We start from the raw sequence: 16293 nt of genomic DNA on the forward strand, positions 1-16293 counted from the left end.
AGTTTAATCAGGTGTTATAAAAAAAACTGTCCACCATTTCCCTCATAAGGAGAAGGGGGGAACCAGTGCATCTTTCTTTTGGATTGTATTCAACATGTATGTGATATATAAAACAGAGATATTTGTACACAAAGCTTTGTGTACAAATATCTATGTTTTATATATCACATACATACATGAATTGAAACATCACAGAATATGTAAGGATTGTATGAGATCATGGGCTTTCTGTGAGACCTTCCTGATAGACTGTGCCCAATAACATCACTTTATTCATTAAACATAAGCTGCATAAAATATTTTCACACACACGCACACACTTTTGTAGGACTTACCTTTATTCACCCGCCCCATTACTGTGAATTCAAAATATTTTCTGTTTTCAGTGGAGGAATATAGACCAAACACAACAGCTGTACTTTTGGGTTGCAGTTTGAATGCTGACAGCACGTAAACTTCATTCAGTCCAGAATCGGTCAATGTATGTTGCAAGAAGGTTTTTACTAGCCTCTGGTTGGGTGTAGAAAGAAGATCAAAAACTATAAAGGGATAAAAAGTTTTTCAAGAAGTTATTGATTATAAATAACATACAAGTGGGAGTTGCAATACATTGTTGCTGTGTATCCTCACAACAGGAATGCTTCTGCTTGGGGCTTCAGCCAGCCACGGCCTCCTACAGGACGTGTCAGTCCACTACCACCCCCAGCTTTGCATTATCCCTCTCCCAACTGACACAACATTCCATGGGTATTGAACATGCTCAGTTCTCATGAGGCTTTGGGGGGGGGCTGTGTTTATTTTATTTATTTATTTAGTAATTTTGCAAACCTCAGGGTTCCTCACAACATGCTAATACCCTCATCATGTTTCTCAGTGGCCCTATTTGGCCAACATAGCCACTGGAACCTATTGCCTGAGTTATCTATTAGAGGGAGTGACTAACAAAATGTTCATTATTACACTGAATACTCTGTGTGTGTGTGTGTGTGTGTGTGTGTGTGTATGCATGCATGCTTCCATATTGGAAGGATTCGGGGTTGGGGGTGGCAATATGTCTCTGAGCCCTCTGCATACAGACACCCATAGCTCTCTGTGGGATCCCTGTGAATGAGACCCAAGCCCCCAGGGGCCAGTCTATATGATACTCCCTCTCCTTCTCTCTATGTGCAGCAACAGAGTGGGGTCACATCTTCTCACCCTGCCCACAGGATGAGCCTGTCCAAGCTCTGACAACCCTGGTAATTCATGTGTAAGTGTAACATCTCAGTAGGGTGCACATATATAAAAATTAACCGATGTAGGCCCAAAATCAATTTCTTCTCCAAAATTCAGGAATCAACCATGTGATTTGGGCCTATGTATATGTGTGTATAACTTAAGACTACATTCACTCCATACATTTATTCTACTATTATTCTACTTTAACCAGTCATGGCTTCCCTCAAATGATCCTAGAAAGATGATCCTGTGAAAGATGCTGAGAGTAGTTAGGAGACCCCTATTTCTCTCCTAGAGCTACAATTCTCAGAGTTCTCTGGGAGAACTGCATATTAAACCACTCTGGCAAGATAGAAAACTTTTATACATCATAAGGGTGATGCTTATTTGATGCTAGACTTTAACATTAGAAAATTAACATTTGCCTAGGGAGGTGGTGGGCTCCCCAACACTGGAAGCATTCAAAAGGCAGCTGGACAACCACCTGTTGGGCATGCTTTAAGTTGGATTCCTGCATTGAACAGGAGGTTGGACCTTCCAACTCTACAATTCTATGATTCTAAGATCCGATCCTATGGGAACAATCTATCCAAAATTAAACAATGTTAAGTCCCATTGGTTTCAATTGAGAAAGTCCCATTGGTTTCAATTGAGAAAAAATTAAGCATGTATTCATCTCCCTCACTGAAATAAATGGGACTTAAAGATGATTAACTTTGGATGGATCATGTCCAGCATATTTAATGACTATTTTGAAACAATTTGTTGGATTGTTTTAGGTCCAATATGAAAAAAAGGTTTAAGTCAAATGATCTTTCTAATAATTGTAGTCAAGTTAAAATGTGTTCTTCTTGGTATATAGCTCTTTAAATTAAACTGATGTGACTTTATAGATGCCAAGAATCAAATTAAACTTTGTTGTTTCAGGAATTAACATGGTGCTAGTTCCCTGACAAAGCTGTACTCAAATATAAATCACACTGTTGATAGAAAACACTGCTGCCTGGAAGCTTCCACTGTAGGTGGTACATTTCTCACAGCAGACAGGGCTTATTTCTGGCTCTGGGTGGAGACACTCTGGATTTAGCCACAGAGCACAATTCTGTTAGATGGCACTTTGCTGAAGTGAGTGGTTGTTGAATAGACAAGGTTATCAAACTCTTTGCTTATTAAAAGTGTCATATGAAGGGACAATAAGAAACAAAGGCCAGATATTTGTAAAGAATGATAAAATAGAGGAGCGCACACATTCAGAAGCTAAAAACCACATCTTGGCTTTATGATTCATCAACAGAGGGTGTCATATCCACTGAGGGGAAAGAAAGTTGAAAAGATGCAGAGAAGATTGGGAGAGGAGCAAGCAAGGTCTCTTCTATTTATGCCCTATTCAGAGATTCAGGCCACATTCGCACCATACATTTATTCCACTATTAATCCACTTTGAACAGTCATGGCTTCCCCCAGAGAATCCTGGGGAATGTTGTTTGTTAAAGGTGCTGAGAGTCGTTAGAAGTTTCCTATTTCCCTCGCAGAGCTACAGTTCTTAGAGTGGTTTAACATTCAATCCCTCTTCCCAGGGAACTCTGGGAACTGTAGCTCTGTGATGGGAATAGGGGTCTCCTAACAACTCTCAGCACCTTTAATAAATGACACTCCCCAGGATACTCTGGGGGAAGCCATGACTGTTCAAAGTGGATTAATAGTGGAATAAATATACAGTATGGTATGAATGTGGCCTCACAGAGATGGGAACCGTATTTGTGCAGTGGAGGAGCTTACAAGCACACTCCCCTCTTTTCCATGACACATACTGTAACACTGTGAGACACAAGTGCTCCACATGGAAGTCTGTATATGTAGTTGTCACGTTTCTGTGATTCTCTCTCCCCAAAAGGACAGAAAAGTAATACAAATCACACTTTCATGGGCTCCCATATAGAGCAGGGGTGGGGAACCTCTTGTCTTCCAGATGTTCTTGGACTCCAACTCCCATCAGCCCTAGCCAGTATGGCCAATAGTCAGGGATAAAGGGTGTTGTTGTCCAATAACATCTGGAGGGACACAGGTTCCCCAACCCCAAAATCTATCTCACATGTTATGTTTATGTGCATGGTGGAAAGGAAAAGTGTGTGTTCATTCCTCCATCATGCTGTGCCTTCACCAGGGTCAGTGTGTGAAACCAGACCTATGGAGATTGCCATTGAGTGAATATGGGCAATCATTGACAAAGCAGCAAACTACCATGGTGTGCATCCATGATGGTTATCTGTAAATGGTGTGGAGAATTTAACCACATATCTACACCTGAATTAAAACTCAAGAGAGCAGGAAAGTGGAAAAATTCTTACCATCAGTTGGCAGGTTGTTACAGATCACCCATTTGCTAATAGTATGCCATGGTAAATGGCCTTTTAAGTAAATTGTCATCTTATTTAGCCATGCTTATTTAAAAAACTAACTACTGACATTCACAGGGGTCATCACAACAGAGCTGAAGATCTACAAAAGCTTATTAGCCTGTAATAATGCATGACTTCCCATAGTGAATTAAACCAATTGCTCATGCAGTCCAGAGGCCACTTGGAGACAGATTGGTAACTTTAGAAACAGATTCTCCAACTTTTCCCGAAAGGATGAACCTCAAGTCAACCTGGGGAGGGGGGGGATTAGCTGTTCTAAATGTAGTTTAGGGGAGGACGTTACATTTAAAAGTTAAAACAATCCAGGCAAGTTTAAAGCTTACTGATTTCCAAGCAAGGAATCAAGACTTTCTGCCTGCAACCCTTTGCTGACATAAATGGGAGTAAGTCCCACTGAACTCAAAGGGACTAACTTCTGAATAGGAATGTATATGATTGCATTGTTAAATGCTTCACTTTGCCTGGGTTATCCTTTTAATTTTAAATGAAATAAGGAAATTTTACTACATTATTCCCTAAAAGGGAGTATATTTTTTCAAAGTCTCTTAATCCTCCCCCCCAAATATACAATTTACAATGGAGTAATGCTCTTGACAGACCTGTAGCCAGACTAAAGATTCAGTGGGAGGCACCAAAAAAAGTGTGTGTGGGGGGGAGAAATTTTATTTTCTGTAAAAAAATCATTTAATTTTTGTAAACAAATTGGGGGAAGAATAATAATAGGGGGCAGGGCCCCCCTTAGCTCCCCCCAACTACAGGCCTGGCTCTTGACATAGTAAGTGTCATTCCAGTGCCCTCAAAAATGGACTCCTTTGAACTCTGTCTTTTGTCTTTAAATACCATTTTCCTTTCCTGTGTTTCCTTCTTCTGTTTCTTTCCAGATTTCACTCACTTTTCTGCTGTATTAACAGAGCAATAGTCTACTCAGAAGTACATCCTACTGAGTTTAATGGAGCTTACACTCAGGTAAGTGAGGATTGCAGGCTCATCTTGCATTTCATTAGCAACTGGCCTGCACTTAAATTTAGGAAACCATAATGAATCAATTAAGACAAAACTAAAAATCCTTCACAGCAGAGAATTTTCCTGTTCCAAAACTCTTCGAGGAGGGTCATGGCCACAATCACATGCGTAGATACAATTATAGCTTTTCCAGATTGTTATGGGGAAGGCAAGTCTTAGTGCCCTAGTATCAGATCCAGAAGACAGTGGGGGGGATGATGTATTTGAACACCTCAAAGTAAACCCCACTGGGTTTAAGCATTTAGCATTGTCCTCCTCCTAAAACGCTATAGACAGCCCAGATACACATGGTGGCCCATTTTTATTTATTTGCAGTGAATACAGAGGCTTGGGGGCATGAATGCACCAGAGCTTTTTAGTGACTATCCTAAATTAAAATAAAACCTCTTTCCCACATCTCTTCTACTAGTATATCATACAGAGTGGTTTTTTTCTCCTTCAATTCAAGGGAGTGTGAAAGTAATACAGCCCCGGGAGGGGAGAAGGCAGCCATAGTTCAGGGAAATCAGCGGGAAAAACCTGCCTGCATGCATGGATCAGCCTGCCTGCACACATCTCTGGGTCAATTTTAGGATTTGTAATCCCTTTTGTTTCATGGCCTTGTGCTTACTTTCTGCACGTCTAAGTCTTTAAAAAAAACCCAAACTTATTTTTCAGTTTTAATTATATCATGACAATAAGCTTCAAATGTTAATTTTATTAGGAGGAGGGCTTTTTTAGTTGAGGTGCTGAGGTGGGAAGCCCACCAATTTGGAAGTCACAATTAACTATAGTTTATTGTGGCAGGAGCAAGCCTAAGTGAGCAGTGGGCTTGCACGCACGCACACACACACACAGCACAGTCACAAGGAAGAGTTCAGAAGCTTTCATTTTCATCTTTGATTAACCAAAATTTGTTTTTTATCTGAACATAGCAAACTGCGGTTAATCTTAACTGATTTGATTGAAACAAGTCAACTTCAAACCATAGGCTATGAAGCTGGCCTATTTCAACAACACAACAGTGTAAGGCTAAGACATAGTACTAAACTGTGGTTAAATGAGATCAAAAGCATAAGCTTCTGATCTCTTTGCAGCTTCATCAGAAGAGGAGAAGGGAGGAGGAGAGGGAAGAATGAGATCTCAAGGCTCATCTAGATGCCTTTCCATCACAAAAGTACTTTCTTTATTGTGATGTGTGAATGCAGTCATCATATCGTTTTAGGTACCAGGCTAAGCCCTGGCTTTTCCAAGGAGCATTTTAGGTACATTGAAATTACTTTATTTGATCCTGGTTTATTTATTTATTTATTACATTTATACCCCGCCTTTCTTTTTTCATGAAACCCAAGGTGGCTTACATATGGTTCCCAGGCGGTCTCCCATCCAGGCACTGACCAGACCTGACCAGGGAGCTGGACATATGTGCCTTCAGACATAGCCTGGGACTTGGGCTTTTGTTGACTACTGTGGTTTATATTATTGCTGTTAATTTTTGTGGGTTTTTTTTTTTTTGCTTGTGCTGTATCTGATTTTCCTTAATGGTTTGTTCTATTTGTCTATATTTTCTTTTGATTTATTTGTTGTTTTGTCTTTATAAGATAATAAATAATATCTGTTACTGCAATCCCATACATGTTTACTCAGAAGTAAGTATCACTGTGTTCAATGGGGCTTATGCCCTAGTGTGTTTAGGATTACAGCATGCAATCCTATACTCAGTTCCCTGGGAGTAAGTTCCAATGAACTCAGTGGAACGTATTTCTCACTACTCATGCATTGGATTCCACTGTTCATATCACAATTTTTAAATACATGGTTTGAATTCAGAGAGATACATAAATTGTTCAGTTTGTTATTCAAACAGGACACCTTTCGCAGGCCAGAGCCCTGGTTTAATATATATATTAAAGCAAGGAATTATTTCATTCCTGGACAAAAGCGAGGGAAAAAAGGAGGGGCGCAGAAATAAAACCAGATGCAAGTACATCCTTATGCTTCTACAGATCATTTTCAAGAGTTGAGATTGTTCTCAAGTATCTGCGGAATGTGTTTCTGGATATCCAAGCATCAGACTCCAAAAAGCAAAAGAAAAATTAAATGGGCTTTACTATCTTTATTCTAACTTAATTCTAAATGAATTCCTTGGAAAGAAAAAGGGAAAAGCCCAGTTATTCTGATTTTGCTTTATCAATACCTTACCCTTCAACAAAGCTTCCTAATTCTGTACACCTACCTTCCCTATTACAAGGACTGATTTAAACATTAATCTCTTTTGTCTAGTCTGATGTGTAAATTCAACCTTTTGGGCTTTCTTGGCTCAAGAGTGGGGGGCGAGTACCCGACTTGAGGATCCAGCTGCTGCCATGTGTTTCCCATCAAGTCTCCACTTTCCAAACAATAAACATTCGATGAGTCCTGATTCCCACATCATCACCGCCGTCTGCAAAGTTCAGCTCCAGTAACAAGGGACACACAGAAACGCCTCACCGGAGGGTCCGCTGCTTCTTACCTTGAGGGGCAGGCTGAGCGTGAGCGGCAAAGCCAGGGCAAAGTTGCAGGACGATCTGCAAGAGAAGGAAGGCGGCTTTGCGTCCGTTCATCCTGCCCACCGGTCAGTCCAGCGAAGGAAGATGCCCCAACCTGTAGCTGAGCTACAGTTCCCTTGAGGCTACTCTTCGTCTTCTGCTGTGGCGCTTCTGTTCGGATGGAGAGGGATGTGCGAGGACCTGCCCTCTAAGAGAACAGCATAGAGGCAAACTGGGGCGCTCTCTGAACGGCAGCAGCCCAGGCAAGGGCTATTTAACTGAGAGAGAAGACAACCCTAACCAGGGCAATGACAGGCGGGGCTAAAGAGACAGAGGCTGCAAGCCATTGGCTAGAAACTAGTAGCAAGGCGGGGAGGTTGGGTTTTGCCAAGGTCAGGGAGCGCGCAGACAGACAGACAGGTCTCCAAGTCGGCGAACTTTCAGAAGAACCAATATGTTTCTGCCAAATAAGGGAGAAAGCACCAGCAGGTCCTGGCTGCCTGGGAAAATCTGGGCATGAAATGCTTCTCCACATCTTATTACAAATATGTTAAATAAATTTTGATGTTATTATTCATTTTTAAACATAAAAATACGTGAACTCAAGATGTGTATGCGCGTGCGATTCTAACATGATCTTTCATTGTTTATTTTATTGTTACATTTATATATGACACGTATCTGTCCCCATTTTATTATCACAATAACTCTGTGTGTAGGCTGAGAGATGGTGATTAGCCCAAGGTCACCCACTAAGGTTCATTCTGTGGTGCTGGAATTTCTCTTTCGTCACTGCAAAATGTTATCATTATCCATCTGCACATTTATTTATTTATTTATTCTATTTAACGAATTGTATATACTGTGCGAATGTAAAGACCTCAAAGCGGTTTACAAAGACATTAAAATTACACTTCCGGGAAGGGTGACTTAGCCTGTGCCTGCTTTTGAGACGGGCTCCTGCCTCAAAAGAAGCTTATTCAGATATATCAGTCAGATTTTTTTTTTTTTTGACTGATTAAACTTCTCCCGGGTAGGGAGAAACGAAGAGATTAACCTCAAAGCCTATTTTTGTTGGGACGACCAGATCTCATTAATTTATGGGACGAGGTCCAGCCGACGAAGGTGGGACGGATTTTCAACAACAAGCTCTATCTGATAAAGCGAACGTTCATCTTATCTTCTAAGAGAGAACGCACTAACAGGCAAGCACCCCTCTTTCTATATTTTTCTTTTACTTGACTTAAATTGTTGCTGTTTAAAAGAGATTTGCCAGATTGATCGGTTTTTGACATCTCACTGGGGAGCCATAACTTCTCTCTGCTACTCACTAATTAATAGCTTATCTCTGTTTTTGTTGCAAAAAGCTGTCCTGGATTTGCATTCTAAAGATATACACAGAAGAGGGATTTCTATTCCAGATTTTTATTTTGAAGAATATTATATTGTCTGAGACTACTTTCTTTTTGGTCTATTTTATTTTGACGAATCTGTTTCCTGACGACCGCCATTAATTGTTTCGATCCTGGGAACTGCATTTTGTTTACTTAAGCATGGAGAGATAAGGCTGTCTGCTCTGTTTATACTGTGATGTCACCAAGTTTGGAGTATTAACCCAATTGTTGCTGAAATAAGAAGTGGTTTTCCTATATTTTTCTTTTAAAATGGCAATTAAGAAAGTGGCTGAGAATCTGGAAATAACTATGTTTCAGAAAATAATGGATGAGATTGAGATAACGAAACAAAACCTGCGACAGGGTTGTAAGGAGCTGAAAATTGAATTGAGTAAAATGACGCAGGAGATTAAAGATATAGGGGTCCCTGTGAGAGAGGAGACCCCGGAGATTGGAACAAACGTGGAACAGGAAAAAGATTTGGAGTCTATGGACTTTAGAAATAAAATCTATTGTTTGGAGACACAGGAGATTAAAGACATAGGGGTCCTTGTGAGAGAGGAGACCCTGGAGACTGGAACAGGGGTCCCTGTGAGAGAGGAGACCCTGGAGACTGGAACAGGGGTCCCTGTGAGAGAGGAGATCCCGGAGATTGGAACAAACGTGGAACAGGAACAAGATTTGGAGTCTATGGACTTTAGAAATAAAATTTATTGTTTGGAACTCAATGTTATCTCTGAAGAAATTAATGAAGATTCTAGAGATAAAGTTATCAATGGCATGGATAATCTTCTGGACTGGAATGATGTGATGGAGCCCAATATAGAGAAAATCTATGGAATTAACTGCAGCCATGTGACAATGGAAAAACTTTCAAGAGATGACCCAGTGTATTTTGAAAAAAAGAACAGAGATATGATTTTACAGCAGTATTTCAGCAACCTATTCAGAATGGATGGCAAGAAAATATTTGGGATAGAGGTAATTCCCATCAGACTCTTACTATATGACTATGGCTTTGACAGCAAGATTATTATGGAATACTGATAATGGAAGATTGGATACTGAAATTACTGGACTTAACAAGACTACTGAAGATGGAAGATGGAAAATGGAACTAATAGGGATAATAGAACAATGGCTACTGAAATTACTGAACCTAACAGATTCTGATGTGATGGATTAATTGAAATGTTTATTTTGACTATGGTTATGACAATAAGATTATCATAATTAGTAATGAGATGGATTAATCGATATGCTTATCTGGAAAAAAAAATTGATAGATATATTTCTTAAAGAATTGAAACCTCTCTTTGACTTTTTGTGGAAAGAATAAAGTAATGTTTATGAGATTTGATGATTAAGTAAGATGACTACTGGAGGAAAGTGATTTTATAATATGACTTAAGAGACAGGATTGTTATATATTATAGACTTATAACTGATTTGATCTTTGACAAATGGGAAGTCAATATTTTACTCTTTATTTTTTATTTTTGTTTTTTTTTTCTTTTTTTTTTTTGTTTAACTATTTTTGATTTTGTTTTTTGTCTTTGAATGTTTTATGATTTCGTCTTGTATGTTTTATGAAAATCTGAATAAAAATTATTGAAAAAAAAAACAAAGACATTAAAATTACTGATAATTTATAATTGATTAATAAAACAGAACAAGTAATTAAAAACATACTAACAAAAAAATAATCTATGTGTCTGGATAGGCTTGCCCAAATAAGGAGGCAACAAAAGAAATAGAGCAAAGGCGCCTGCCTGATGTCAACAGGCAGGGAGTTCCAGAGAATAGGTGCTGCCACACTAAAAGAACGATTTCATAGAAGTGCAAAACAAGGTTATGTGGCACCGGTAACAGTGCCTGTTCCACATGAAGTCATCTGGGCGTTAAGTGGTATATAAGTAAATAAATCAAGTACATGTCTACTGAGAAATAAGTCCCACTGATTTAAGTCCCATATTATCTGTTTATTTTATATATATATATATATATATATATATATATATATATGTTAGCCATCCGGTACCTTTAGGGGAGCATTTTTAAAAAAATATGAATACAAGACATATTCTGGGGTTTCAGAATTATTATTTTATTATTATTTATTATTATTTATTAAATTTATATACCGCCCGACTAGCAATAGCTCTCTGGGCGGTGAACATAAAATAGCATAAAAATACAATGAATAACAAAATAATACTAAAATACAATCAACAATCCAATACAATAAACATTTTTAAAAGTAAATCAGTGTAACTTAAAATGCTTCAGAGAATAGGAAGGTTTTGACCTGGCACCGGAAAGAGAGCAGAGTCGGCGCCAGGCATACTTCCTCGGGGAGACTGTTCCATAGTTCGGGGGCCACCACTGAGAAGGCCCTAGATCTTGTCATCACCCTCCGGGCCTCCCTGTGAGTTGGAACCCGGAGGAGGGCCTTCGTAGCAGAACGTAGTGCACGGGCCGGTTCATATCGGAAGAGGCGTTCCGCAAGGTATCGTGGTCCCGCACCGTATAAGGCTTTATAGGTTAATACCAACACTTTGAATCTAGCCTGGAAACATATTGGCAACCAGTGCAAGCTGGCCAGAACAGGTGTTATATGCTCGGACCGCTTGGTCCTTGTCAGCAATCTGGCCGCCGCATTTTGCACTAGTTGTAGCTTCCGAACTGTCTTCAAAGGTAGCCCTACGTAAAGCGCATTGCAGTAATCCAAACATGAGGTTACCAGAGCATGTACCACTGATGTAAGGTCCTCTTTACTCAAATAGGGACGTAGCTGGGCTACCAACCGAAGTTGGTAAAACGCATTCCTAACCACCGAGGCTACTTGAGCCTCAAGTGAGAGGGAAGAGTCTAAAAAGACTCCCAGACTACGAACCCGGTCCTTTACGGGGAGTGTAATCCCATCCAGGACAGGGTATATATCCACCATCCGATCAGAGAACCCGTCCACCAACAGCATCTCAGTCTTGTCTGGATTGAGCTTCAGTTTATTAACTCTCATCCAGTCCATTGTCGCAGATTAAAGAAAATTAATTTCCTTTGGTATTGCCAAGGGATCCTGGCTATTTACTCTGGAGGAACCATTAACAAGATTTTTGCAGCTACAATGCAGCTGAGGGTCTAATTTTAAATAATAGTAACTAGTTTCACCTTCTAATTGAGTTTTATATATAGGACATACCAGTCAGAGCTGCAACAAAATGTTGTAGTGTATCCTTCCCAAAAGAAATGCTCCTGTTCAAGGCTCCATCCATTCATTCCCTCCAAGCAGGGCATTTCACCTCCCCCATTACTCTACATTCCATGACTGAGCATGTTCAGGATTAATTGGCTGTTTTTTGGGGGGGGGGGATTCTCCCCAGATTTTAAAAAAAAGTGTTTTTGTACTTCTGCAGACATACCACTGAGCCTGCTGATATGTAATGTGTTTCATTAGTGCTATTTGGCTTCATTCCTGTTGGCACTTTACAACTGAGTTTGTCGTCAGAAGGAGTAATCATTTTGAATTTTTGGTATGGTGCAGTAGTCTGATGCCCATTGTTGCTACTCCAAATAGATTAGCAGAATGACTGACAGCAATGTCCAAAACAGTTATTGTAGTGCAAAATGTGGTGTAGTGGTTAGAGTGACAGACTAGGGCCTGGGAGACCAGGGTTCAAACCCTCGCTCAGCCATGGAACTCACTGGGTGACCTTGGGCCAGTCTCTGTGTCTCAGCCTAATCTACCTTACAAGGTTGTTGTGAGGAAGGGGGAGAACCCGGTGGTAGTGCAATGGCTGCACTATGTTTCTGGGGAAGTGCTATGATCCTCTGGTAAGCTGATACAGCCTGATTTATTTATTTATTGTACTTATACACCACCCCACAGCCGAAGCTCTCTGGGCGGTTTACAGTATAGTAGTGAAAACTATATGAAGCCTCTGAGCATTGGTCTTCCATCATTACCTTGCACAGATGACAAGGGAAAGAAGTGAATGCTGAATCCTCAGTTCAGTTTTTCCACTTTCAAGGGATCTGCAAAAGGGAGCCGGGGCTTTTTTCAGTCCACTCTCCCTCCAGTTCTCTTGCTAGGGAAATACAAACTCAAATGGTACTCTATTTTTCATTATTTTATCCTCTCATGAATAACAGTGTATAACTGGTGAAATCTGTACAGATGTCCTCATGCAGCGGTTAGGCAGACTGGGGAGTCTTGAGTGCTGATGCTCTTGAAACACAAGGCAACTGCTTTGTGTGCCAGCGCAGCTATTGTTGGAAGATTATGCTTATAGTTCTTGTTTTCTGTGTCTAATTCTGTTTAATAATGGAGTTCATGATTAGAATATTAGAAGATTTACATTTTAGCTGGGTTTTCTCTGGAAATGACATTCATTCATTCATTCATTCATTTCAGAGAATCCAGACAATGTTGCTGCAGCCAAACTATTGCATTCCAGTGTATTTGCTATTGCATCCTGTCTTTTATGCAGAGCTTGGAAAAGTTACTTTTTTGAACTACAACTCCCATCAGCCCTAGGCAACATGGCCACTGGATTAGGCTGATGGGAGCTGTAGTTCAAAAAAGTAACTTTTCCAAGCTCTGCTTTTATGAGACCTGCTTTGTGGGAATTCTTCTCTCTTTCAGTGCAGTCCTGGAGATAGTCTTTCTGTTTGGACTGGTGATAGAAGTTATCCAGGAGGCAGTTGGTGATGTGGGTGGTGAAGACCTGCCTTCTGCACTGCTTACCCTGCATTTCCCGGTTGTATTACCTTACCTGTCCTGCACTCATGGAGCTGTTTCAAACAAATTAAAATTCTACAAAGTAATCAGCTGTTCAAGAGAGGGTGCAAAGGCTAGATTCAGCCTCACCTTTCTTGCTAAACAGTGGGTTGGCAGGATTTTAACCTGCATTAGCTTCTTGAACCTCTGCAATTAAATGTCCTACCGTATGTCCTTTTATTTTTCTGCTGCTGGCATTTGTTTTCTAAATTTTTTCAAAAACTATTTTGTTTCTATGCTAAAGTGCAAGGGTGCTAAGAAAAAAATCCTTTTTGTGCTAAAACACACGTGCACTAATAGAAATAAAAAGTAATGAGCAAACCTGACTTTTTTTGCTTGGGATTGCAGTAATGTATGACTCACTTTTGCTTTGTCTTGGGGAGCGGATGTTGTGGGATACTAATGGAGAATACAGCACTACATTAAGTGTCATGTACAACCACAATCAAAGATCTATTTCTCTCTGCTTAGAGAAGAGCAATATGTCAGCAAGGGGTTCTCCTGTGGACAGGACCTTACTTTACCTGATCTTATGAAGTATGTAGATCATTTCTGAGACTTTAGCAATTGACTTTCATAAAGCTATTTTCAGCTACATATAACTGTAAGGTTAATAAAGCATCTGTTTGAGTTTCAGCTCAACTGTTAAAATATTTGTCTGTCCTTTTTATTTAATCAAAAGAATTCTGCATTTTTGGCTGTAGAAAAATTATCTATTGCTGTTTATTTTATTTAAGAAAATGTCAGCGTCTTGTTCATATTCCAAGCTATGTAAAAATGACTAATTGATTAAGTCAAGTTTTACAATTTGTTCATAAAGCAGCACAAAAGACCCAATGTCTTTCAAAAACAATTCTGAGTCAGTATTTTACGAGGAAAATAATCCTGCCATTCTCAAATAACTTATTCTGGCTTAAACCCCACTTTGTTCAGTATGACCTCTGTGAATTAAGTGAGTGAGATGAAGATTATAGCCCTGTAGAAGCAATAGCTAAACATTTACCTTTACATAAGTCTAGAAAATTCACAGCATATGAAACTGCCTCCTACTGAGTTAGATCATTAGTTTATCTAGCCCTGTACTAAATGGCATTCAGTTGCAAATACCAGGGGTTGAATCTGTGACCGTCTGCATTCCAGACACCTGCACCGCTTTAAATGATCAGTAACTCACAGCCAAATCACATCACTAGCATGTGGTTCCTCCAGGATTGTCTACATATTAGCTGCTAGCCTCTGGTGGCCTAGTTGCATACATCCACCATGCTCAGGGATTTTTGCAAACAAGCACCACATTTTTTTTTAAGTGTTTGCAGTGGTTACCAAAATCTATGGGCTGTGAGCCAAAATGCACAGGCTGTACCCGTGCTTTTTCTGCTGCTACCATGTGTAGGATAGCCATATGAAAATATCTCAGTTTCTTTATTCTACAAGTATAACACTTGTGCAAGGAAAATTTCCTGTAATCTTCAGTCCTTCTCTCTAGAATGTACTTTTTTTAAATAAACACTCCACATACTTTAATTATTGGTATGGAAATATTATCTTTTTATTAGCATTAAAATATTTTTTGCAACTTTTCTTTGCCCCTGATATACAAGTTTTCCTTGGGCCAGTGTGCATGCAGGATTGCCGGTCCTCAGGTTTGCGATCACACTACACAAGCAGAGAAAATTCATTCTGAGGACAGAATTCAATAGTGTGGCAACTTCAGCACTCTCTCTCCTTAAATTAATTTTCCAGCCTAGGTGTGGAGAACCTGTGCAGTCCAGATGTTGTTGGACTCCCATCAGTCTGAAGCAGCATGGCCAATGGTCAGGAATGATGTGAGTTGTAGTTCAGCAACGTCTTGAGGGCGCCACATTAACCGCCTCTATTCTAGCCCTTAAACCCATGAAGATAGGATTAAAAATGTGTGGTCTGGGGAATTTTCAGAAGCTAGGAGTGGGCTTTTAGTGACTTGTCCAGAGAGGATGTTTATTGTTTTCTGAGACCTTTATTCCCCCATCCATGTGTCTTTCCTTTCTGTGTACTCCTTGGGGTTAACTTTTTCAAGGACAAAATAGATAACAGCCTCCTTGAACTATCATCTCCTTCCGTATGATCCTGCCAGTTACTAAGGTCAACACCCTGCTCCAGATGCCCCTGCTTTTTGAGGTCAGACATATGGTACCAGGGTCATGGCCTTCTCCGTGGTGGCACCCAGAGTATGAAATAGCCTCCCTAAGCATTTGCTTGGCACCCACTCTTTGTTCTTTTTAGTGCAAAGTTAAATGTTTTATTTGAAGTATTTATTAAATTTGTTAGTCGCCTTTCCATACAAATGTGCACTCAAAGTGAATTACACTTAAGTTAAAAAAAAGTTAAAAACAAAATTGTACATAGACAGTGGAGCAAATCTTCTTAGGAAGGCTATACAACAGAAGTCCTGCAAAAGCCTTCCAAAGTTAAGAACCAAATGCCTGGGAGAAGAGAAATATTTTTGCCTGGTGCCTAAAGCTGGATGATAGCGCTAGGCATACCTCCCTCGGGAGAGTGTCCCGCAAATGGGGGCCACCACTTAGAAGGCCACTATCCGCACCTCCTTGGGGGGGGCACACAAACAAGGGTCTCCAATGCCGAGCCAGGAACTTATGGCTGTTTATATTTTTAATTGTGTATTTGGATGTAGTTATACGTATTTAGTGTGTATATTTTTTACCTGAATTCAGTATATAAATTTAGATTATGCCTTTCTGCTGTTTCATTTCCTTAATAATGCAATTAGTAAAACAGCTTTTCTTGCCTGTCTTTTTATCTAAAATTAATCAGTTTGTCAAATAACAGCCTGGAAGCTGAGCAAAGCAATTGGAAGGTGGTTTATTGCACATCTACACCTTAGTTCTTCAACACCAACGCTTTGTCTTTAGAAGTTAGAATACAGCCGAGTAGTTACACCCTCCTGCTTTTGC

At 39.9% G+C, this 16293-nt stretch overlaps 1 protein-coding gene across 1 annotated transcript in view; it reads right to left on the reverse strand.

The window, feature by feature from the left end:
• THBS4 (thrombospondin 4) overlaps nt 1-7422 on the reverse strand; it is a 73399-nt gene extending 65977 nt beyond the window's left edge. The window contains exons 1-2 of the mRNA XM_061619766.1: nt 7153-7422; nt 336-539 (exon numbers count right to left, since the gene is read on the reverse strand). Coding sequence (XP_061475750.1) covers nt 336-539; nt 7153-7243 — 295 coding nt within the window. The 5' untranslated portion in view covers nt 7244-7422. The remainder of the gene's footprint in view (nt 1-335; nt 540-7152) is intronic.
• Between the last annotated feature and the right edge of the window lie 8871 nt (nt 7423-16293).

Source organism: Rhineura floridana, chromosome 1 (genome assembly GCF_030035675.1).
Source record: "Rhineura floridana isolate rRhiFlo1 chromosome 1, rRhiFlo1.hap2, whole genome shotgun sequence".
NCBI lineage: Eukaryota > Metazoa > Chordata > Lepidosauria > Squamata > Rhineuridae > Rhineura > Rhineura floridana.